Below are 25,465 nucleotides of genomic sequence, written 5' to 3'. Positions count from 1 at the left end.
CCTTGGTGCTCCTTGATACAAAAATTTGAGGAGGTGCAGCAATAGAGGGCGCTGTTGGAGCTTCCGTGTTAATTTGAAGAAGAAAAAAAAGGTTGACGCGCATGATTAAAATCGACGCGTGCGCTGACCAGAGACAGATTTTTTTTTTTTTGCCTTACACACCCTGTCAACAAGTTGCCTGTGTATTATCAGTATCCTTAGTTGCTTTGCTGCAACCACCTGTTGACTTCTATTCCCAGCCATCTTCCCAGAAAATTTTTCTCATCAAACTTTGGAAATATCTCTGGGAAATATGAAGAAAAATTCAGGAAATTTTGTAGGAAGTTTTGTTTTCATAACATGCTGGGAATACTGTATTATGACACTCGGCGTGGGAATCTGGGAATATTCAGAATTAGACATGGACAATGTCGGAATTCCAACATAGCTTTGCAAAGTTTAGGAAATCCATTTTTTTTTAAAGTGAAAAGCTTGCTTATATAATGTGTACACATGACTTACATGAAAGTGATTGAATTAAGGTATTGAGGTCAAACAATGATCGCACTTAATTTCGCCCTAATGCAAATTTTCCCGGGTGTAAAAGTTTGAAATATTTTATTGAACGTTTTATTTTTGTAATAAACTGTATCTATATGTATTTGGAAATCATTACTACAGAGCAAGTGCTGAGAATTGTAAGTATTTAGAAAAAATAGTTTGTCTACTGTTTAAACTAATTGTATTCAAAAGTTTTCTTACATGTACTACGCTTATGAAAATGTAACGAGTATAAAATAAAATATAAATTGAAACGCGGTGTTTTTTCTTCATGCAAAGTTAATGGTATGGTGCTTCCAGAGTTTGTATGCAAACTTAAGTGGGTGAATTTTACTTAGAGTTGTTCAGGTTTCACCATAATGCCCAGAATTAATTGCTGTGTGTGATGCATTGAGGAGAAAAATAATGACCAAGCAAAGTATTTTGCGCCTGCCCTAGCTCCTCCCCCTCCCCCACCACACCCCCAAATTGTGATGAGGCTACATCACTTTATGATCAGGGTTTTTATACTGGGGTTTGTTTCGTTTAAAGGGAATATACAACATTTGCAAACATCGAAAAATAAAACTACCAAGTTTTTGCGAAATACCTTAATAGGATGTTGGTAAATGACAGTCTAAAGCATCCTGTGAAATTATGGCACCTGGTATACTGTCATTTTCAAGAAAAGTGGTATTTTTGTATCAATTTCCAACGCTGATCGGCCGATCAGCGTTGGAAACAACTGGCTTTTTTTTCAAATACTGGCCCCAATTGACCATTGCACTTGTTTGCAATCGATTACAAACCTATGAACGGGTACGAGCCAGCTAGACTGGTTCCCTGACCTTACAATTCCCCAATGTATGTAAACTGCTCTGTTTCTTCTTATATGGAGTCAGGGAACCAGACTACAGGAAAATGATCGTTTTTCTTGGTTTTTATAGCATTTTCGAACCCAAAACCTCCAAAAAGTCAGTGTAACTATATTTGCTTTATATTTCCAACCCCCAATTCCATCCATTTCTGAAAATTACAGCAAAAGCAAATGATGTATATTCCCTTTAAATACATTTTAATATTCCCTTCATTACAACCACATCACGGCCTTTCTTAGAAGGGCTAGTACAATGTACATGTACATGCTGCATGGACCTAGCTCAGGGTGACCGTAAGGTCAGAGCCAAATTCTGCTAAATGCACATAAAAAATCGGTCAGATTTATCAAAAATTTGCTAAATTCCCCAGAATTACTCGAAATACACTATAAACAATTAAAATTACATGCAGCTGTTGTAGTATTGCCTTTATTAAGGTTCAAATTAATTATAAACAATCTATAGTCACATAAAGATGTTATGAAATTATCACGTAAATTTCGGGCAAAACGAGCCAGCCACGAAATCGACAGAGTCCGTTTCCCAATGAACCTCAGCACCTAGACCAGCCAACCTGTCTCATAATGCAAGGGTTCGTTTGAAAGGATTGAAGTTTTTTTTAAAACACAGTACCATTTTTGGTTCAAATTTGCTGTTTTTCTGTCAAATAACCATTTTTTGCAGAAATCTGCCAAAAAAAATCCATTCTGTCAAATTTTCTGTCGAACTCGTTTTATAACAAAAATTCAGTCAAAGTTATCCGAAAATCAGCTAAAACGGTCACCCTGTCCAGCTTACTACTGCGTTAAGTTTGTATACAAAAGTTTTATCTGCCGAATGAGGGCGCTTCCATCTTTCTCAACAGCTAGTCAGGTACCAGATTGTGGCTTTGTTATTGTTATGTAAAATGCGATACAGGAGCTGAGAATCTTAACCAAATTTTAGCATGTGTCTATGTGCGGCTGAAAAATCATGTGGTTTGCGTCACTAAAAAAAATGATTTAGCGCAAGCCAGTGGTTTTATAAATGTTTTGACGTTGAAAGTAACTTTCGAAGCAGAATGCAGCGGGTTCGAGGGATCTCCCCTCGATTAATATGCAGCACAAGGTAAAGTACAGTGTACGTCGTGACATCCTTCCTTTACAGACACGCATGAGCGGCCGGCGATGCCGATGTCATGATGTTGTGTGTTTACTTGTGATTTGCGCAATTATAAGAATGCGCACGCGCATTCATCATGTTCATTATGATTGCGCGACTGGATTTCTGCGCAATTTTCGGAAAAAAATCGGAGCAACTATAGAATGCAGGGCCACGCCGAAGCAAGGTTTTTTATTTTGCCTGGAGGCGTGGATGGAATAGGAGTAATAGATATGCAAACCTGCAAAAAAGTGCTAAGTACAGCGAAGGAATGCACTGCACTTGTCTTCTAAGCTTCTCATGAAGGATCGGAAGGGAGGGCGTGCTTGTAAATGTTTTGGGGGCACTGTCTGGAGCGGCGGAGGCGCGGAGTCTTGGAGTCGCAGAATCGCGGAGACGCGGGGCACTGGAGTGGCTAGTGGCGGAGGCGCGGAGTCGCGGAGTTGAGTCGCAGAGACTCGCGCCGATAGAGGGTGCAATTCTCGGCGGAATTTTTTTGAGAACGAAGCATCCATATCCATTTTAAATGGGCGGGCCAATTAGGAAGGGAGGAGGGCGACAGGGCACTGTCTGGAGCGGCGGAGGCGCGGAGTCTTGGAGTCGCAGAATCGCTTTAAATGGGCGGGCCAATTAGGAAGGGAGGAGGGCGACGGGGCACTGTCTGGAGCGGCGGAGGCGCGGAGTCTTGGAGTCGCAGAATCGCGGGGCACTATACACTGGAGTGTTAGTGGCGGAGGCGCGGAGGCGCGGAGTCGCAGAGACGCGCACCGATAGAGGGCGCAATTCTCTGCGTGACGCGGGGCACTATACACTGGTGGCGGAGGCGCGGAGTCGCGGAGTCGGAGAGACACGCACCGATAGAGGGCGCAATTCTCTGCGGCTCCACGACTCCACGATCGATTTTCGGAGGTAGGTCGACTGCGGTTCCACGCCTCCACGCAGCCGTACGGAGTCGCGGATGTAGAGTGAAGTGGCCCTGCATTCTATAGTTGTACCAAAAAATCTTCCAGATTTAGCGCTAATTCTTAAAAAGGCGCAACATAACAAGAGAACATTCTTGTCATTGGCGAGTCTAGCTAGCTGCATCCTTCAGTTCTTTGGCCGTACTTAAATAATTGTACTGTGGCAACGAAAGGTCACTACACTAGACCATGGGTTCTTATTCCTCCATGACTAGACCATAGAGCAAGGAACTATGACTAGACTAGGGAAAAGATTCACAATGATGAAAAGTCATGAAAGTAGAGTGGAGAAAATTGGGGGTAAATAAGACTATGCGATACATTAAAGTCATAAGACATAATGTAGTGGAAAGAATTCTGATTTTGGGATAACCAATTCCAAGGGGGGGGGGGGCAATGGTGGATGGCGCATGGTGAAGAAGTGCCCTGGCTTTAGTGCTAGTAAAAGGCACAAAGCAGAGTGGAGATTATTATGCAAATTTAATGTACACAGTCATACATTATTTACTCCAACAATGGTTTTTCCTTAGTTGTAGTTATTGTTACTTTAGTGTTTCATGGCATTTCCAGGTGGCAGATATTTGGGCGACATAAACCACATCGGTTGTATTCCTCGGCATCAGCATTGAAGGCTGCAGAAAGATACCAGCCAGGCCAAAGAATTCATGGCTTTACCGTTGAAGAGGTGATTTACTTGTAACTCTATAGGTTTTAAGTTACAACAAAACGTTAATTCCTTTCCAGAAAGAAATCTGTGGTTTAAACATTTAAAAGCATGGTTTTACATAATTGTACCTTTCAGGTTGCTTAAACATGTAATTTTCAAATTGGTAAATGTTTCATACTACCTAACCCTGCTAAATGCAACAGAAAGAGAAAGATTGATGAAAACATGTTGCAAGCTGTTTCACTTAGCAGTCAAGTCCCATGTTGCGTTGCATCTTGTTGCATTTAGCAGGGTAACTGCCCAAAGTGTCAAGGCCGATACAACGGTGACTGCTCTATGTTCCGACACCCCTATGTTCTGACAACCTAGATTGTGTTACTCCCGGTTAGGGTTAGGGTTAGGAATAGGAATATGTGCAGTCGGAACATAGGGGTAGAGGTGTAACCGATACAACAAAATCCACCGTTGCAGATTGTTGCATTTCACAAGTTAATTGCAACCTGCCAAGTCTGGTGTGTACATGGCACTTCCTTTCATAATGCTGGAATTGCTCATATTATTAACCATATTATTAACCCTGTCAAATATGCAACAGAAAGCAACAATGGTAAATGCTTGTTGCACACTGTTGCATCATGTCCCATGTTGCTTTGCATCTTGTTGCATTTGGCAGGGTTACTGTCCATAGTGACAAGGCGGTAAAACCGAATCCAATGTTCCAGTTTGTTGCATGTCCAATGGTAAAGTTCTATAAAGTGCTAATTCTGGTTTGTACTTTTATTCAAGGCCATTACACTTTCTTTCATGGTATTGCTCATAAATTAACCCTGCAAAGGGCAACAGAAATCAACAATGGTAAAAACTTGTTGCATACTGTTGCATTTAGCAGTCAATTCTTATGTTGCGTTGCATCTTGTTGCAGTTAGCAGGATAACCACCCATAGTAACAAGGCTGTAAAAACAGAATGCACTGTTGCAGTTTGTTGCATTCACACATGGTAACTGCAAAGTACAAAGGCAGGTGTGTTCTGGACAGTTGTTCACTACACAATGCAACAGAATCCACTGTTGCAGTGTGTTGCATTTAGCAGGGTTCTCATTTCAAGCGTGTTGAATTTTGTTGTATTTTGCAGTGTACAGGAATAAAACCTGAAGGGGGTTCGGGCTTAATTACAGCTTAAATGTCTCAGGTGGGAAGCTTGATTTTAAGAGCATTATCCCTCTGCCCAATTTTCTCCTTCACCTCTTTAGGTCATACCAGTGCCAGAGTTATATCTGACAGCAGTCACATTGAGCCATGACGTCACACGAGCTAAGCACCTGCACGTGGCAAGGCAGGACAGCAATAATGTCTTCAGGTAAATTAATCGTGAACTCTGGCCTCCCGGATCCTTGAAAATCTATCGGGAGCTTTTTGAGGATTCTGTAGGGATGAGGGAGGCAGAGCACAGCTAACTGTAACATCACTTGGGGCTACAAGGAATGTGCCTTTGCTCCTGAACACTGGATGATTCTGGATAGTTCTAGAGGAGTAATAATGGTAATGTTACATTCCAACTATGGCATTTGTCCCAAGTCATACTGGGGATGCTGTGGTCCAATTTTCCGTGTGTTGTGTAATGCAGTGCACGCTTAAGAACCCAGTAACACTTATCGCTAAGAGAAGGGGTTGCCTCGATGTTTCTGGCAGTGGCTGCAATATGCGCCACTGCACCTTGTAAACCCTCATAAGGTGCTACATAATGGGTCTCATATTTCTCCTAAACTTCATTTACCTGTCTTCAATAATAGACATAATTTCCAGCGCCTACATGTAATTGTTGGTAGATGCGTGTGCTACATAAGACTCCGGTATTGTTATTATTTGTATTATTAAGAACAGTGCCAACTTTTGTTAAGCCAGCCCCAACAATAATTGGGGAAGTCCCAACAGTTTGAACAATCCTACCTGTAGTTGGGATGATCCTACCTGTTGGTGGGAGCAGAGCACCCTCTTTCAATTTTAGTTTAAATGCATTGAAACTCTTGTTTTAGGCTTTAGCAGAAAATGGACAGGATTCACAAATTTCCCCATTTCAAATTAAAGCTTTGGATCAAAAAGTGTGTAATACTCATTCTAAAAGAAGTTCAGAAATATTGTTTTTCAGCAATTTTTGTTAGTTTTGCTTTAGGTTGGGTTTTCATTTAGCGATTTTTATGTGTGACAGATAAAAAGAATGTCGAATCATTTTCAATTGCTTAAGTGACGACATGTAATAAATGAGAAATGGATGTTGGTCATGCATTTTTGTCGAGGTGCAGTTTTGGATACTTATGAAAGTGAAAAAATAAACATTGTTTGAAAACGTAAATCTTGTCATCAATATTTTGCTGTGCAGCGTGGGATTCCGGACTACACCCATGGATAGCACCGGAGTGCCTCATATTCTGGAGCACACTACGCTGTGCGGGTCCCAACGCTTCCCCTGCCGAGATCCCTTCTTCAAGATGTTAAATAGGTCCCTAGCGACATTCATGAATGCGTGGACAGGTACAAATGAATGAGTTTGTTTTGTGTTAATTTTTTTTTTTTTTATAGATTTACATTGGGGAAAACTGCAAATTCCAGAAAACGCAGAGCACAAAGCGACGCCGCTTGGTATTTCCCAATTTTTTTATATTTTGAGTCACAAGCACAATTCGCCGCGACTTTTATTTCATTATCCAGCAAACAATAAATACAAAGTATACCCACAATAGGGAGGTTTATTTTGACGATAATGTGATGCGTTTTTCGATATTTTCAATATATGATTCCTCAAATATCAACATTTCGATATTTCAATATGCTTAAAAAAATTGCTATCGGCGATATCGATATCAAAATCATATCGAATAACCAGACCGTGCTTACATTAATGACAAGTAATTGTCTCACAAATTTCCATTACTAATTTCCACATGAGTAACTGCATGTGGAAGTTTGCTTTTTGCTTGTTGAGATTAAAAACATGATTGAAATTCAGCATCGGATAACTGCAACTGAGACTTTTAAACAATTCAATTTTTTTTCAACCATTACAGCAAGTGACTACACCATGTATCCATTCTCCAGTCAGAACCCCAAAGACTTCAGTAATCTATTGTCAGTCTACCTCGATGCAGCTTTCTTTCCAAGACTCAGGGAACTAGACTTCAGGTAAATTTTCATGTTTTTGTTTTTATTTTGATTATTAATTATTTTAATAGCTTACCATAACTTTTGTGTTACATTATGTTCATGATTTTCTTGTTACACATGTATAATATTTCTGTGTGACTCGTGATGAAGCTGGAAAATAGGACAAAGAATGACTGTTTAAATATTTTGTAGTAGAAGTAACTTTTTGTGCATTAAACTCCTCTTCGAATTTTAAGACAAGAAGGCTGGAGACTTGAGAATGAAGACAACATAGATCCAGACTCTCCCATTATCTTCAAAGGGGTGGTCTTCAATGAAATGAAAGGGGCAATGGTAAGTTATACATCATGTAAAGTTACCCCTATTCATATAAAGATGTTAAGAGAAAGAGGGCAGTGCAAATTATCAGAAAGTTGAAAGTAAACACTGGCAAATTGGATAAACAGTGGAAGTTGGTAGACAACAGTCTAGTATTATAAACCAACAAAAAGGCAGTGGGATTATTTGGAACTCTATTTAGGCTCTATGGTTAGGGGTGAGCATTTACAAGTAGTACGGGAACCGGGTAACCGACATTCAAAACCTTTCTTTTTGTCTGAGAAGTTACTTAGTAATTTGGAAAGTTGGTTGCAGGTACCCGATCCCATAATCTGGAACGGGTTCCTGACATCAACGGTCGGGCATTCGGGTACCCGGTTCTGAGGCATGGCCCTATCTATGGTGCGCACTGTTATGATTGTCATGAAATTCAGTGAGGACAGTTAGCAAAAATGATTTCATCTCACTATTTTGTTATTATTTGTACAGGTTGTCAGCATTGAATTAAACCATAGCAGTTGATCAATCATTTGCACTAGGCTTTGCAATTTATTGAAAAAAATTGGGGGGGGGGGGTGTTAGAGTCGTTTTTAGAAAAGCCAATCAAATGTGCCTTTATTGTTGACTTGCAGTCTAGACACGCAAAATTCTGTCTTTAGGAAACTGTACGTACATCTGACTTCCCTTCATTTTTAACCATTCTGTCATCTTTTAACTTTGAAACTTCCACTTTTTTTTCTTCAGACCAGCCCGGAGCAGATTTTTGCCCTCCACTGTCAGAGAAACCTCCTCCCAAGTCACACTTACTCTCATAACAGCGGAGGCGACCCGCTGCACATCCCACGTCTGACCTGGGAACAGTTGAAAGACTTCCACGCCACTCACTACCATCCCAGCAACTCCAGGTAGTCAATCTGATAACAGAGACGTAATCGTGTCAGTCACAAGTCAATCACAAGTCAATCACATGTCAGTCACAAGTCAATCAGCGTTGGGTTCAAACATTTTCGTGAAGGGGTGGTTTGAAAGAGAGAAATATGTTTTTCACCAATTTTGTATTGAAATAAAAGTTCAAATATATCAAATGACAAGGATCTATATGTCAGTTATATAAAACAAATATTGAGTGGCTTTAAATTGTGAAATGGGAGGAATATTATCACTGGGTAAAATCTGGACTTTTCCAGTTCACTCGGCTTTGCCTCGTGAATTGGAAAAGTCCACATTTTACCTTGCGATAATATTTCTCCCATTCCACGCTGATCCACTCAATATTTGTATAATGTTATTCGAAGCAGTCAACTCAACATTTGTAAAGTACTTTGTTGCTATTGCATCAACCAATATCAGCTTCAAAGAAGTGAGCTTGTGTGATGACATTGTTCCACATCGGAGTAGCGCCAGTGTAAAAATTGGTCATGTGGTCGCTGTTGTTTTCATTCAGGTTTTTCACCTATGGTGACCTGCCGTTGGAAGGTCACCTAGAGGTCATCCAGCAGCAGGCGTTAGGATCTTTCTCTCCAATCACACCAGAGACAGAGGTACCCAACGAAGTACGCTGGACACAGCCAGTAAGAACAAGACCTGTTTTTCTCCAATCATTTTCAATACAAGTTTTCAATTCCAATTCAACATTTATTCACATCCCCTTCAGCATAGCACAAACATTGGAATTAAAGTAGGTTTTATAAAACAATTATCAAAAGCTTATCAGAATTCACATTTAAATAAATATCACATTTTAAATTTTTTTAAAGCCAAGAAATTTCTTCAAAAGAGTTTCTGCTTGTTTTTACTTAATTTGGTTTAGCAAACACAAAACATTTTCTGCAATATCAGTTGGCTTCTCGAATAAATTTCGTGAAAAAATCTCATAAATTCCAACGTGAAGTTGTTGGTTGACTAAGTTGTATTCTTTTTTTTTCAACAGAGAGAGAAGCATGTGCACTGTGCTCCTGATGCGATGGCAGCTGACCCAGAAAAACAAACTACAGTCAGCGTCAGCTTCCTTCTCAACAAGTAAATATAACAAGACCATCATCTATATATTTTTTTTATTTGTTTACTTTCTGGAAATGAAACCAAGGATTCCTAACAAGTGCCCTAGGCACTGTAGCTCGAAAGCCTGAAGAAACCTGTAGAGAGGAGGCATGACTGTTTTAGACATGGGAGAAAAACCCTAGAAGAATAGTCTGGGTAAAACCCATGGAATCGGGTAGGGACTGAAAACCCAATCCACATGTTGTCCGGGCAGGAATCGAACCCGGGCCATAGCGATGGAAGGCAAGAAAAGTAATCACTGCGCCAACCTGAGAAATTATCCATTCACACATGTGTGCTGTCCACAATTGGTCTTTCAATATTTAAAGGCAAATAGGATCATTTGTTTTTTATGCATTTTGTTTGTTTGCAACAGTAACAACACTTAATATTCAAAGAAGATTGTTAAAAAACTAACTTGTTGAAGTTTCAGCTCAGTGGATATTACACTTTTTGAGAAAACAGTGAAAAACCATACACAGTCTTTTGATCACGGAAAATTTGTCAATAGCACTGGCTTTTTATCAAAATCAGTTCATTGACTGATCGTTGGAAATCACCTTCATTTCTTGATTTCTTCTAAATGACAGCAAGCCAGACGATATAATTTCACAGGGTGTTTAGTACCAGTACGATCTTCGATCCAAGTGAGGCTTTTTGATGATAATTTGATAGGTTACTTTTGGGACAAATGCAAATGATCCTACATGCCTTTATAATTGTAATAATTAAAGTTTAAACAGTAAAATAGACGAACAGGATATGAATCCACGACCTCCAAAAAACGGTTCTGGCACTCTACCAGCTGAGCTAACCATCCCTAACATGTATGTTTTTATGTTGTCAATGTCTCTTTATTTATGTAAGTTTTGTTATATTGGAATCAAATGCATGCAAAGGGCATTGTAATGAGAATCTACTAGTTTTGTTTTTGGGGTTTTTTTTCTCCACCAGCCTGACAGACTCATTTGAAGGATTCACTATGTCTATCCTGTCTCATCTTCTGGTGTCTGGTCCCACGTCTCCTTTCTACCAAGCACTGTTGCAGGCCAACATTGGATCCGACTACTCACCTGTACTGGGGTAAATTGCCTATCTTTATCTAAAAATGTTATTGTTATTTAATTTAGGGACTGAAGAGGTTGTAAACTGCCACAGAACTGTATCGTCTGCCTTGTCACTGCTGTCAGAAAAGCTGCTGTAAATGCTGCTGTTTTTACCTTTCCTGTATTTGTTTAATGCATCATTGGAAACAGTCAGTATTCATTTGTCGATGTTGCCAAAAGGTATTATTTGTAAACTAGATTAGAAAGACTGAACAGTTTTTTGAGGGGCGTACACAATTTTGCAGAATATGTTAACAAGAACATTAAAAAAAAATAAAAAGTTTTTTATTGAAGTCTTCTCAATGCATTTGTGTTGGTAGGTGCCACACAAATAAATAAATAAATAAATAAGGATGGGAATCAAATTAGGTTGTTGCCCTTCACCGACGTTTAATCACTGTATACTCAGTGTGTTACCTCCCGAGTGAAAGTTCAAAAAACAAAAAACAAAAACAAAAACACTCGGGTGGGACTCAAACCCACAACCTCCTGGTTTCTAGTGCAGATGTCTTGAAGGGCAAAACCTAATTTGATTTATATCACCCTGACGCAAAATTCCATCTTATAAGGATGGGAAGTCAACTAAAGGAAAACGTGTACTCATTATGCAGGATGTCAGTTATGTAAATTGAACTGGAATGTTTTATGAAGTTATAGTTCCTATTATTCCAATGTAAGTTTAAATTCTCAACCAGCTTTACGGAAGTGCTGATCCTTTTCTCCATTTTAGTTACGATGGAAGTACCAAAGACGCCTCGTTCTCTGTCGGTCTTCAAGGTATAAACGAGAAAGATGTGGAGCAGGTTAAGAGCATCATTCACGAAACGTTAAAAAAGGTTGTCGAGTAAGTTGAAATAAAAATCATCTTCATTATTAAATCAAATTAGCTTTTGATCAATCTCTCAATGTTCACAGAATTGAAGTGGGAAAATACTGTAAATGGTAGTTAAAAAGTATAGGAAATAAAGACTTCAAAGTGTAAACGATTGCGGGTAACACCATGTGGAAAGTAATATCTCCTTGGAATAAGTATGTTTCTGAAAAGAACCGGTTGGTTGAATGTAGAACTCGAAGTTTTGGTTGTTTTCAGAAGCACACTTCTTTCAAGCAGAGATTACTTTTCACATGGTGTTACCCGCAATCGGTCTACTTTATCTCATCCGCCATGCAAAGCTTTAAGTCATTCAAAGTGTCTTTGTTCTATACATGTAGCAATTTTTTGAGAATTAGGGTCTTTGAAGATACATGCTCCTTTCAGGCTGTAATGTCATTGATAGATCTTAAAAGATTTCTTGGCTACACACCTGCAGACACATTCACCTTGAGCTTTTTACATGACTCCAGAAATTACCCTTTGCCTGCTACTAGAACATGTGGCTTATTTGCTTGAAAATTAGCATAAGTTTGTGGATTCAGTAAAATGGTGCTATAGTTTTAACGTTTTAATTTTTAGTTTTTCCTAAAATGACATACTTGTACTTTAAGGATCACTGTAAATTCAGAACTGTCTAAGAGCTTTTGAGAAAAGTTCACAAGCCTTCCCAGATGGGACTCACGCAAATAACCCGCTGTAATATTGACGTCATTTTGCTTTCAGAACTGGATTTGAGAAGGAGAGAATCGATGCAGTACTTCATAAAATTGAGATATCTCAGAAACACCAGTCGACAACTTTTGGCCTGCAACTTATAGCCGTGAGTCAAGACTTTTTTTTTGTATCTGTTGATCTATTATTGCAGTTATGTGTCCCTTGATTTTTTTTTTAAAGGCTGTTCCTCTGCACGCCATCTGCTTGTCTTAACAGCCTAGTAATCTTCTCTCTGCTATTCTATGTGTTGAGTTATCTCACGAGTGCGAGTGGAACATGTAATCATGTTGTGCCCCTGTGTCCCATATGGAACACAGACGCACTACATTTTCCGTGTTCAATGAGTGCAAGAGGGATAACGAATTTATCATCAAGCAAACTTGATGCACAGTAAAGATGGAACACGAGCGTCTTGTGGGCCTAAACACATTTTTTCATTGGTTATCCTATTACATGTACATGTGTGTGCAGTAGGAATGGAGCGCGCATCGTAGAATAGCATGATACGCGGATTGTGATATGAACCGTGGCAAATCCTTAAATTTAAAGCTATTTTGGAAAGTCATGGAAAAGTCATCGAATGTTGTTTTGACAAGGAGTCATGAAAAGTTGATATTTCTGGGAAAAAAAGTCGCAAAAAAGTCATGCAATCCTGCACAATCATACCTGATGATGCGTAATATTTGGCTACATCAGTCTTCTAGTTTGCATTCCAGTATAGTAGTACTTCCTTTTTGTGCATACCACTCAAGTCTGCTGTCAAACTTAGAGTCTGAAAGGTAATAGCGTCCCTTGCTTCAGCGTGATGACATGTCTTTGAATTTTAAATAGGCTCCTAAGAAACCCAGAAAATGCAGGAATTAGTCATGGAATTCCCTCATTTTGTCCTGGAAAAGTCATGGAAAAGTCATTGAATTTCACTGTAAGATTTCCATGGAAACCCCGATTTAAACATTTCCTCCTGTCGGCATTCTCGTAGTCCCTGATGCAGAGCTGGAATCACGACGCCGACTTGGCCAACATCCTGCGCGTCAACGAGAACGTGCAGCGCTTCCAGACGTGCCTGGCCGAGAATCCCAGATTCCTTCAGGATAAGACGGAGGAGTACTTCCTGAGGAACAACCACCGACTGAGCTTAGTCATGACCCCCAAGGAGGACTACAACGAGGAGTTAGACCAAGAGGAAAAGAGGCTCCTGGAGGGTATGGTGTCAGGGTTGAGCCAAGCGGACCGAAAGGATATTTATGTTAAGGGTAAGTTTCTGTTGCGTTCCTGTGCTGTTCAACAAATTTGATTTGATTTCTATTAATAAATGTGACCTGAATACAGCATAATGAGGAATAACTCCCACCTTTGACTTTTCAAGTAATATACATCATGTTTAAGTGCAAATCATTGACTTTCCAATGATACCAAATTTATTTCTGTAGCTTAATTTATTCCAATCATATGCCGCAGGAGCCTCAAAAGTGTCCCGCCAAACTTCACCGACCTAATTTTGAGAAAAAACGGCTTTGAAAAAAAGATATGCATTGTGCCACCAACGGCAGTGAAAAACGTTCTTCAGTTTTTCCACTTTTGGAGGTATTTTTTCCAAACAAGAAATGCATAGTGTGAATCTTTTATACTTTGGCTACTCAAAAATACAAATAAAGCAATATTGATTTTGACAAGATTTTTCTACTATATTCAACTTTGGGCGCCAATTACTCAAAAGAAGGTTTGGAGGATATTTTTCATTTTGTCTCAAAAATCACAAACTTTCAACTTGAATGTTTTATTTCAACCAAGAAAGCCTCCTTTCTTCCTTATTTGGACAACTGCAACCCTCGGACAAATTTAGTTTTGTTTTGGGCACAAACAGATCCATTTAGCGAGCGGGCTGGCGCGTGGTCCGTACATTATCGATACTTATTGTAGGGCGGGAACCAGCCCACCCCATGAGAATGGAATTAGTGTCTGGCGGCCAATAATTTGACATTTTAAAGTAATAATTTAATAACTAAAAATGTGCCAAAGTATTTCCATTTTCTCCTGGTATTTGCAGGTCAAGAATTAGCGGAGGAGCAAAACAAAGAAGACGACGTTGCGGTTTTACCTACACTGAAGGTGTCTGACATTGAGCCGGAATTGAAGAGAACAACACTAGAATTCAAGCAGACTGGTGAGTCATCATGCTGTGTAAAACCTGAACTGCTCGGTACAGTGAACTGACCTTTGACATTTGACCTCTAGAAACAATACAGTCTTTCCTTTCCTCAAAGGTAACGGAAACGATTTGCAAACATCCAGAAATGAAACTGTCAAAATATCATGAAATACCCTACTTGGATGTAAGTAAATAATAGGATCGTGCATCCTGTGAAATCGCTGCACCTAGTATGCTGTCATGTTCGAGAAAAGAGGAATTACCACCATTTCCTTGCTATGGTTCGGACCAAACCATCTTGCTTTCAATGGAAAACTATGCTTTGAATCAAAGAAAAATTGAAGATGCATTTTTAAAGTTTTCTAAAAAAAGTATGATATCTACTGAGCTGAAATTTCAACAGGTTATTTTTTCAATAACTTGCTTCAGATTTATTGTATTCTTGAATTGGCAAAACATTTCTTCTAAAAGAACATGATTTGCTCGGTGCAAGTGCATATTGGAATGAACGCATGATGACTTGGAAACGCAAACGTTTTTGATTGACGGTGCATACTTAGCAATGCCTGTGTGCAACTGTATTTTCCTCATGAGCAAGATGGGGCTCTCTCACTGACCCACTTGACCTGGTCTTCATCTGGGTACTGGAAAGTCAGCGTCACCATTGTAGTAGACAAGGATCGTATCACCACACACAGTAGGTAGTAGGCAAGCCTTTAAAACTGTGATTGATGGCAAAAATTTTGAGAAAAACGCAGAGCCAACACCCAGTGCTTGGTCGGCACGATTATGACAACCGTACACGGCACAGGTAGTAACCATTGTGCCATGTGATAAAGAATGTGTGGTTAATTTACATGAAAATAAACCTTACTGTTTATGCAAGATGTAGTTGCTAACCAAACGCTTGCCTACTGCAATGGTGGCTGTTCATGGAAAAATTGGATGGTCACTGGTTCTTTGACGTCATAAGTTACCGTGAAAAGTGGTTATTCTATCAATTACGTTGGCCTTGCTTCTAGATGGAATTCACGTCCAATGTTGTGAGCAACCAACCAACGGTATAACTTACTTCCGAGCTGTATCGACCCTGCGATCCATCCCGGAGGATCTCATGCCTTATATTCCACTCTTCTGTGCTGTTATAACAAAGTAAGGAAGAGATTATGTTAACTTTTACTCTTAAGACAGTGATTTGATTCCAGAGTTTTTGTTTCAGAGATGTGAACATTTTATTTCTTTGATGGTGGAGATACAATCTGCAATACACTGTAAATCTTAAGTAATTTAGTCACCCATTTTTGAGGATGCTAAAATAAGCACATTTTGTTTATAGACGAATCCGGCATGCAATCACGGTATTAATGTACGAGGCCCGCTTCAATGGGGAAACTGTTGTGCACACTACAGTGGAACGTTGCTATAATGAACATCGCAGGATCCACTGAAAACGATCGAAATAATGATCATTTGGTTTAGCGATTTGCAGCTGCCAGTGCTCTGGTACTCACTTTTCAATAAATAGCGCACTTCAGAATTTCACCCTGCACGTCCTCAGGTAGTTACTGAAAAAGGACTTTGAACAGGTGCCGACAACTGAATTATGTCATTACAGTTTTACTACCTACAGCAATGGGTGGCTTCCCCCTTCTTTTCCTTCAGGAAATACTAGCCACTTGTCACTCTTCTGTTGACATTTTTTAACAACAACGCTCGGTTGGTTTTGTGCACAAAAATCGGGAGCCAAGAACGATGTTTGGTATAGCCGAATGTTTGGTATTGCGGTGTTTGGTATGGCGATGTTCCACTGTATTGTACAAAGCATTTGTCCCTTGACGGTACATAACACTTGAGGTCTTCCATTTGCTTACGTCTATCAATAGAATGGGGGCAGCAGACATGACGTTCAATGAGTTTGCACAGAAGGAGGAGCTGAAGACCGGAGGCTTGAACATCTCACACCATGTCTGCCAGGATCCTAATGACATGACATCAATAGAACAGGTAAATTTGTATTTAAAAAAAAAACGTTTTAGTTTTACTGCTGTTCATGCTTCTGTGCGTGTGCTTAAGCATAACTTATTTCAAGTTGTGGGTTTGTCAAGGCTTTAATTGATCAGTAGTTTTTATTAACTCCCACCCTGCTACGTGGTTCCCAACCACTCTTGGAATCTGGGGAAACCTTTTGAATAAGAGTTTTCATTTTTCCAGTCGGGTGAAACTTAGGGAATATGGGAAAACACTAACAATCAGGGGAACCCAGGGGACTCGACAATGACCCAGAAGGGAAAGCTGCGTCTCTAATGCATTTGGTTAGGAAAGGATGACTATAAGGGGAGAAGGGAGGCCAAAGCTTGTCAACAATTTGCCTCTGTATTAATCAGTATCTTAGTTGCTTTGCTGCAACCACCTTTTGACTTCCTAGCGACCTTGTAGGGAATATAGGGAAAACAACCTTGTAGGAAATATAGGTAAAACTCAGGGAATGTTGTTGTCATAAAGTGCTGTGAACCCTATAAGAAGGTAGTCTATGTAATAGACCATGACAAAGCCATAATATTTGAGCAGATTTGCTGATTAATTATGCAAGACAACTGCATCTTGACCTCTAGATTTTGACCAATCAGCAGGCGCTTTCTATATCGGGTCTTCGGTCATTCCGTTGTCGCGTCATATACATGGATAAAAAAAAACTAGATACAGCAACAAAGCATGTGGTCACGCACTCTGTATTATGTTACACGGCACGCGCCCGGCCATTGTTGTATTACAAAACACTGCATTCGAATTGACCAATCAAAACATTTAGTCCTGATTTGGGAATGAAATGACGTCACGATTTAGTAAAGTCGACCCCAATTGGCTGAGGCACGGGATCACATAAATCTGCATGCTTAGATGTATCAGACGTTAGACAAGAGACTGGGCTCCGCGAATGACCGGTGATACTCAGACTAATAAGAAGGTGGAGCCCTGCCACTATTACTTAGTTAGCCTTGATCGTGCCATGTAAATATATGGAACAAAGAATATGCCATTAGTTCCTTCAACATGGTTAAATTTGGAAGATTCAGGGAGTTTCGTAAGCAAGACTACATTTAGTCTTAAAAGCATATAAAGACCCGACATGGTCAGTGTTTTTTTATTTGATTACCGCTGTGTAAGTAAGAATTGTATTTATTTATTGTTTTTTCCCCCGAAGGGAGTAAGCTTGACTTCATTCAGTCTTGACAGAAACTTTGAAGACATGTTCAACCTGTGGAGTGACATCTTCAATAGGTATATAATTTGACAGTTTACACTTTACAGTAAGAGCGAAACCCCCCCCCCCCCCAAAAAAATCACCATACAATTTCAGATCATCAAAATTGTTGAAACTAAAACGTAGCAAAGTAGTAAGTGTACACGTGTACAATTTCATGTTCATGTAAAGTGTGCCTGAGATTTTGGACAAGTAAGTCAGCTACATGTACATGTATATTCAGTGCGAAAAATGAAATTGCATTAACCTTTTAGAAGCCGCATTGAATGTTTAAAGCGAGGTATGGAGAACTAAAATTAAATTTGATATAATATAATAAACTGTAAGAATTTCTTTAAACAAACCTCAGTTTGAGGTTTAAATTAAGAGTATAACAATTTTAACTTTAACAGTTTTCCTTCATGTTCTTTTTGTCAGCCCCAACCTAAATGATATGGACAGACTCACTACCCTGGTTCGCATGAGGGCCTCGGAGCTGGCTATGTCCATACCGGATATGGGACATGCCTATGCCATGAAGCACGCTGGTAGTACGCTCTCACCGGTTGGCAGAATCCAGGAAATATGTGGTGGTATGGCACAGGTAAAAGAACACTTTGGACGCGTCCAAACTTTGCCTGAACATGTCACCAAGATACTTAGTCAGAAAACAGGGCAGCCAGTGGCGTAACTACGGTTAAACTTCTGGAGGGGGAAACCTTTGGTGCCTTAATTTTTCAAACAATGAATTTTTGCGATCATTGCTTCTAATTCTGATAATGGTCAATTGGGCTGTCTAGAAAATATATATTAACCACGTCACGTCGGAGGTTGTCAAAACACACACTGGATGTTTTTATATACAGGCACGGCTGACGGGTTATAACGTCAAGATTGCCTCGACTCACATCCGGATGACGTCTAAACACGCTAATTCCTTGTGTCCTTTATACACACACACAAAGTCCGTGAAGTCTGTGGAGGCAGACTGTGTGTTGATCTTGAATTGGCCGTTGTGCATGGTCTTTTGTTCTACAATTTGCGTTCCAGTGCACGCCCCAGGGTATTGAAACATATGAGGCTTCGGCAAAAAATATCGTACAAATGGTGTTGAAATGACTCTTGTGAATCAGTATTTGTGGCATTAGGCTGTATATCAGACGTTGGCTGGAAAATTTTCGGCAAAAGTAATCCCGACGCGAAGCGGTTAAAAAAAAATTCAGAGGAGATAGATTATAGATACAATTGGATCAAGTTTCCGAAAATAAAAATATTTCTTTCTATAAATTCACATGGAATCTTATTAACTCTTTGTCGAAGGTGAGTTTCATGAAGAGGATAGCTGAGTCGTCGGACTTGACAGACACCATGGAGAAACTGAGACAAGCCGCTGGGTTGATTCTTAACAAAAACAACATGAGGTAAGTAGAGAGTGAACCTCTCGAAAATTCATCAGTTGAACATCATTTGGCTTTTAGACCTCAGGGAGCGTATTCCTAATTGGGCTTCCACTCTGTACTGGGCACGCCTTAAGGATTCAGATAGATGGGTCGTTCGATAAATTTAGGGTCCAAAGTTGTGTTTTAAGGGAGGGATCGGGAAAAGTGTTAATGAACAGTTGTTTTTATGTCTTTGAAGGTGTGCATTAAACTCTGGCCCAGAGTTCATGGACAAGGCATTGGGACACTTGCAACGTTTTCTTGGCACCCTGCCGGGGGCTGCGCAGGAGAAAGGGCTCCCTCTGTTGACCAAGGTGGGACTTCAACTTAAAGACTAGAATGAAGTACGATTCATGTTACACTCTCTGAAACCTCCTGACACTACTCCTCTCTTTTACCTGTTAAGAGGGGTTATAATCTATTTGGGTTTAGTGCTTATTTGTTATTTATTTGACATGGTACCAAATTTTGTTCTCTGAGACTTTGTTTGAATTATGTACGTTCATAAAACTTTACTTTTGCCAAAAGCAGACTTCATTTGAGAAAGAGGTAAAATAAGTGATATCTGAGCTAATTTTCCACCCAAAAGGTTTTGCGCTTTGCTGACGCAAATTCGAATCAATAAGTTGCTCTTGAGGGAGTACTTCATTTCTTGTTTGTCAAAAACAAAGTTGACTGAAATTTTCCACTTCTTCCCTTGAATGTGACAACTCTGAATTGTAAAATGCCATGGTCCAGTGGTTACGGTGTTTGACTCGTGTACGATGGTGCGTGGGTTCGAACCCTGCCAGGAATATGGTGTTGGGCAAGACACTTAACTACAATTGCCTCTCTCCACCCAGGAGTATGAATGGGTACCTGAGAGGGTAGAGGACCAAATGTGCACTGAAATCAGCTGACGCATGGTCTCGTGGCCTGATGAGACAACGTGAAATGCTTCAAGATTGTTGATATGATGGAAAGCGTTAAAGATAAGCATTACAATTTAATTTTGTTGGTAATCTGGTCTTGCAGATTGATGGCTTCAATTCCAAGAGTCAATGGACGCATTTTGAGCTTCCTTTTCCCGTCAACTATGTCAGCAGAGGAACACAGGCCGTACCGTACACTCACACAGATTTTGCCAAGTGAGTTTCTTCACTTTTGTTTTTAAGAATAGGTTGTGTATTAAAACTAGCATTTTTCAGATTTTATTTACCCACGCTAGTAATTCGATTTTGCGCTGTATTCAAAATTGGTAAGCAATTTCAAGTTGTGCAAAATGGGGAAATTGATGTACCATGGCGTCAGTGTAGCCTTGTGAATTCTTTCTTTGATGCTAGAAATCTTCTGGAATGTTTTTGTGCCATGATGTCGAGTATATTTGTCTAATTTGTTTTCATGTAATCTGCACAGGGCTGGATTACTGTTAAAGTCACCAGAACAGCAGTGCTGTGGTCGCAGGTCCAAACCTCGCTCCGGTCAACTTTGTTCAACTTCAAAATTCTCTATGACCAATGGTTCATCGGGAATCCATATATGCTAGAATGCCTGAAGCAGAAGTTTAATAAAGTTCAGAGTTTTGACGGTTTGTTTTCCCAACAGATTGAGAATATTGGCAAGGCTGATGTCAGCGAAATTCCTGCACAGGGAAATCAGGTATGCAGCGTAGTCACAAAAAGGAGTAGATGATATAAGTGCTGATATCCTTTGAAGTGCTTTTTTTTTTTTATAGCAGTGCTGTAGTCGAGTTCATCACAAGCCGGTCATAAGTGACAATAAGTAAAGTAGAAATGAATTGGGCATTTCATGTTTTGAAAGCATTTTGTATTTTAGATTGTCAGTATTATACAAAAATATTGTACGCATGTGAAAATGAAGTTGGTTTTGGTATTGCGTGAGACATTGCTTTAACGTTGTACCTCAGATTCAGTCATGAAAAAAAATAATAATAATAATTTTCTTGCACAGGGAGAAGGGTGGTGCCTACGGAAGCGGGGCAACCCTCGGAACTGAGGGTTCTTTCAAGTTCTTCTCATACAGGTAAACAAGGCAAAGAAACCAACCAAAATAGAAGGAGTTTTTAACAAACTGATTTTAAAAAAAATCATAGATAATGGCTATTATCTATGGCAATAGTAGTAACTGTATACATAATGTCTAGTGTGAATTGTGTGTAACTCTTCAATGAAATGGCTCACTTAAAGTTTTGAATCGTTGTGTGTCTACGAGAAGATCAGCTGAGGATATTGCTCAAAGCGTAAGTGCAACAATTCTCAGAATCATACCCACGAAAGAGAAACGTTGTGCTTCTGCAGAACTCTCTGATTTTCTGCAATTTAAACCTACAAGTCTAAATTAACATCAAGTTCATCCTGGGTAACCTATCCTCTGGGCTTTTATAATCCTCACTCTTGAACAGTGTGTTTGTGGAATGATTGTTTAAAGAAGACAGTCACTTCTTATGTTGAAACACAGAGACCCCAATTCCCTGCAGACGTTGGAGACCTTTGATAAAGCAGTGGAGTGGGCCGTAGAAGCATCCTACAGTCAGCAAGACATCGATGAAGCAAAGCTGTCTGTATTCTCAGCTGTGAGTTCATACTTTTTCCCCTGTGTACATGTTATTTAAATACATATAGGATCATTCGCTTTTCATGCATTTTGTTCGTTTCCAACAATAACGCCATTCAAATCCAAAGAAAAACGTTCACCTAAAAACCGTGGGACTTTCAGCTCAGTGGATATTACACTTTTTCAAGAAGACAGTGAGAAAAACCTATGCACAACCTTTTGATCACGAAACACGACTTCGTCTATAGCACCTGTTATTTCCAAAAATCAGTCAATTGGCTGTTCAAAATCACCTACATTTATTGACTTTCTTCAGCATGACAGCAAGCCAGGTGGAATAATTTCACGGGGTGTTTAGTACTGGTACGACCTTTAATCCAAGTAAGCTCTTTGATAGTAATTTGGTAGGTTACTTTTGGGATAAATGCAAATGATCTTATATGCCTTTCGTAAGTGTGTTGAACAAGGTATCGGTCCCCTCAGGGTATGAAGGTCTTGGGATGTGGACCCAATCCATGCAAGAACCGTTGATAGTCTGTGTGTAGACGTGGCCCAAGTCTGTTTTTAGCTAGCAATGCAGTAAACGCACATGTACAATAAATATGTACACACTGCTCTGCATGGTCAACATGGTTATGTCTCAGTTTCTTGCATTCATCCACTTGAATCCTTCACAGTCTGCAATGGCGAAAATGTCAAAATTACTTTAAAAAATCTTTGGTCGTCAGCATACTTGGGCTGTGGATTTGTTGTTGATGAACACGAGGCAATTGGCATAACTGCAGTTCTTGTCACTTGCAGCCATGCAGATAATGAAGTACACTTAACTGGGTTGATGAGAATGCCATTTGTTCAAAAGCTCCTATTTCTTACCAGGTGGATGCCCCCGTTGCCCCATCAGATAAAGGGATGAGCCTGTTCACATCTCACATCTCAGAGGACATGAAGCAGGAGCAGAGACAGAGGATGTTCGCTGTCAGCAAAGAAGATCTCCAGTTTGTTGCGCAGAGGTAGGTTTGGGTCTTGGCTCTTGGTTGGTTCTTCTCCTAAATTTCCCCCTGCGTGGAAGCATTAACAGGAGGCAAAAACATCGGGGCAAACCCCTTCTCTTAGCAGAAAATGCCACTGGGTTCTTTTACGTTCATTGCATTACATTGCATTTACGTCCCATCCGAAAAACGAAGCAATAACGGTTGAGTGCCTTGCTTAAGGGCACAAGTGTCCAGACCCGGGCTCGAACGCACGCCACTGTTGCCTCTGAAACACCAGAGCATTAGTCCGGTGCTCTTAACCGCTGGGCCATGACACTCCACTTATAGGATATAGCATGTAGGATCTAACAACATTTCATGTATTTGGTTTGTTTCCAGTAATAACAGCTCTCAAAATCCAAAGAAGAATGTTTTCGAAATCTAACCTGTTGAAGTTTCAGCTCAGTGGATATTACACTTTTTGAGAAAACCAAGCACAACCTTTTGATCACAAAAAACCTATTTCATCAACAGCACTCCTTTTTCCAAATATCCGTCAATTTACTGATCCTTGGGAATCGGCAACATTTCTTGATTTCGTTTCCAATAATAACACCTCTCAAAATCCAAAGAAGAATGTTCCAAACCTAGCTCGTTGAAGTTTCAACTCACTCAATGGACATTACACTTTTCGAGAAAACCATGCACAACCTTTCAGTTTTCTATTTGTACGTCAAACCTTTAAGGAAGTACCTTGAAACTTATACTCGTAAATACCGTATTATGTTAAAGGTAATATACCTGCTTGAAGTTTTGTGTTCAGAAAAGCTCGAAAAACCAAGAAAAAAATCCCTTCATGTAGTCTGGTTCCCTGACCCTACTTCAGACGAAACAGAGTAATTTGTAGACGTCAGGGAATTGTCAGGTCAGGGAAACCAGGCTTGCACCGGTTCACGGATGTGTAACCGATTGCAATCAAAATGTGGATTAAGTAAATTTGGTTAATTGGGGGTCAGTGTTTAAACAAAAGTCGTTTTTTTTTCCCAACAATGCTCGGACGACCATCATTGGAAATTGACACAATAATTTCACTTTTCTTGAAAATGACAGCACACCCGGTGCCATGATTTCACAGGATGCTTGAGACTATTATTCACTTACAGTCCAGTAAGGTATTTCATTATTATTTGGTAGTTTTATCTTTTGATGTTTGCAAATGTTGTAAATTACCTTTAATGTCTGAATTGGACCATCACCTACCTCATCCAACTGCAGGTATCTAGCTCTGGGAGCTCAGGTGGATTCTGTCACCCTCCTCGGACCACAGAACACGGCCACCAAATCCAGCAAGTGGAACATCCTTCAAGACAGTAGCTTGTAGCACTACCAGAAGTCTTCAGGTCGACAGAAATTAACCTTAACCTTCCCAAATCCTCCAGAATCCTCCTTGCAAATTGGAGGATTTTGCAGGATTGAGGCTATCTGGCAAAAGTGTGTGACTGATTTTGGAGGATGCACTGTGTCAAGTTATGCTCAGCCGTGCATACATTTAGGCCTAAATCCTCCGCACTGCTCCGGGATGTCACTGGCTCTGCCTCAACATATTGACAGCGATTGCTAAAGGATTTTACAGGATTGAGGCAGTGGCCACCCCTCCAAGGACCACGTTCTAGAAATAACGGAGGATTTGCAGGATTGAGGCTGTATGCAATTTGTACATGGAGGCAGTTGGTGGAATTTGCAGGATTGAGGTTTCATGCCAGCAAAAATGTCTGGGGAGTTAGGACTAAAAGGCAGGCAGCAGGCCTACCCAAGCATGGAGCTTCTACCACATGATGTGGATAAATCAATCAAAAATTCCCCACCCAATTCTAAAAATGGACACATTTTGTGAATCCCACTTTAATCTGGACAATAATCATGATTATGTGCCACTTTTAATTGTTGAGTAGTTCAGTATATTTTATTATTTTTTTCCCCATTGTTAATCCTCCCTCTCTGGCTGACAAATTCAATGCCATCACAGCAGTCAAAATCAACGAAGCGACTGCGCTCCCCCATAAGCATCCATTGCAGGTTATTTATGCCAAAACCTTTCAACCATTCATATTTCAAGAGACGTACATAATGTGGTGCAGATGAGAACCGTTCGCTGAATGTTTACACTACGTGAGCACAACTTTCAATTTTGTGACGGTCGGTATAAATAAATCGCGTACTTCAGCCTTATCTGTTTGGGTTTTTTTCGAAAAAACCTATCGAGTTCTCATGACGGTATATGAAAACCAAGATTGATAAGAGGGGGGGGGGGGGGCAGCCATTGGCTGAACCGCGATCATCATACATAAATAACGATCAGCCAGAATTAACAAGCAGCTTGGTCAACTTTCACTGACATGCAACAAATAAATAAACTATTATGTCTCGTATAATAAAAAATGGGATGGTAAATGCGTCGAATTATCATGGCCGCTAATAAGGATATGCTTGGCTGGAGACCCGTCCTGCTACATGTGCACCGTACGGGTCCGCAACATTAACAGCTCCAGTCCTCGAATGTTCGTCACGCATTAATTGTCGTGATGAATTAATGATCGGGATATAAATCAGGGGGAAAAGGTTAATTAGAATTCAGAGTTACACGCCCCCTCACATCTAACTGGGGAATTAAAACTAAACACACTGATTAAATGGGACGCAAAGTAATATTTGTTTTCTTTGTGCTCCACGTGAC

The 25,465-nt window shown here is 40.0% G+C and overlaps 1 protein-coding gene across 1 annotated transcript; it reads left to right on the top strand.

Moving 5' to 3' along the window:
- Positions 1-2,308: 2,308 nt before the first annotated feature.
- On the top strand, positions 2,309-25,465 carry LOC119746423 (presequence protease, mitochondrial-like). Its single transcript, XM_038223381.1, has 26 exons — positions 2,309-2,504; positions 4,070-4,184; positions 5,418-5,524; positions 6,545-6,696; positions 7,230-7,344; positions 7,563-7,659; positions 8,389-8,549; positions 9,089-9,215; positions 9,575-9,663; positions 10,639-10,767; positions 11,521-11,634; positions 12,388-12,484; positions 13,358-13,631; positions 14,426-14,542; positions 15,550-15,679; positions 16,411-16,531; positions 17,730-17,806; positions 18,207-18,372; positions 19,089-19,189; positions 19,407-19,521; positions 20,222-20,334; positions 20,792-20,845; positions 21,158-21,229; positions 21,665-21,779; positions 22,637-22,770; positions 24,007-25,465. The coding sequence occupies exons 1-26, from the start codon at positions 2,458-2,460 to the stop codon at positions 24,110-24,112; spliced, it is 3,045 nt and encodes a 1,014-aa protein (XP_038079309.1). The 5' UTR covers positions 2,309-2,457; the 3' UTR covers positions 24,113-25,465.

This window comes from Patiria miniata, unplaced genomic scaffold (assembly GCF_015706575.1).
Source record: "Patiria miniata isolate m_02_andy unplaced genomic scaffold, ASM1570657v1 HiC_scaffold_12, whole genome shotgun sequence".
NCBI classification, from domain to species: domain Eukaryota; kingdom Metazoa; phylum Echinodermata; class Asteroidea; order Valvatida; family Asterinidae; genus Patiria; species Patiria miniata.
The sequence above is the reverse complement of the archived record's forward strand: the minus strand, read 5'-3'. Positions and strand labels throughout refer to the sequence as shown.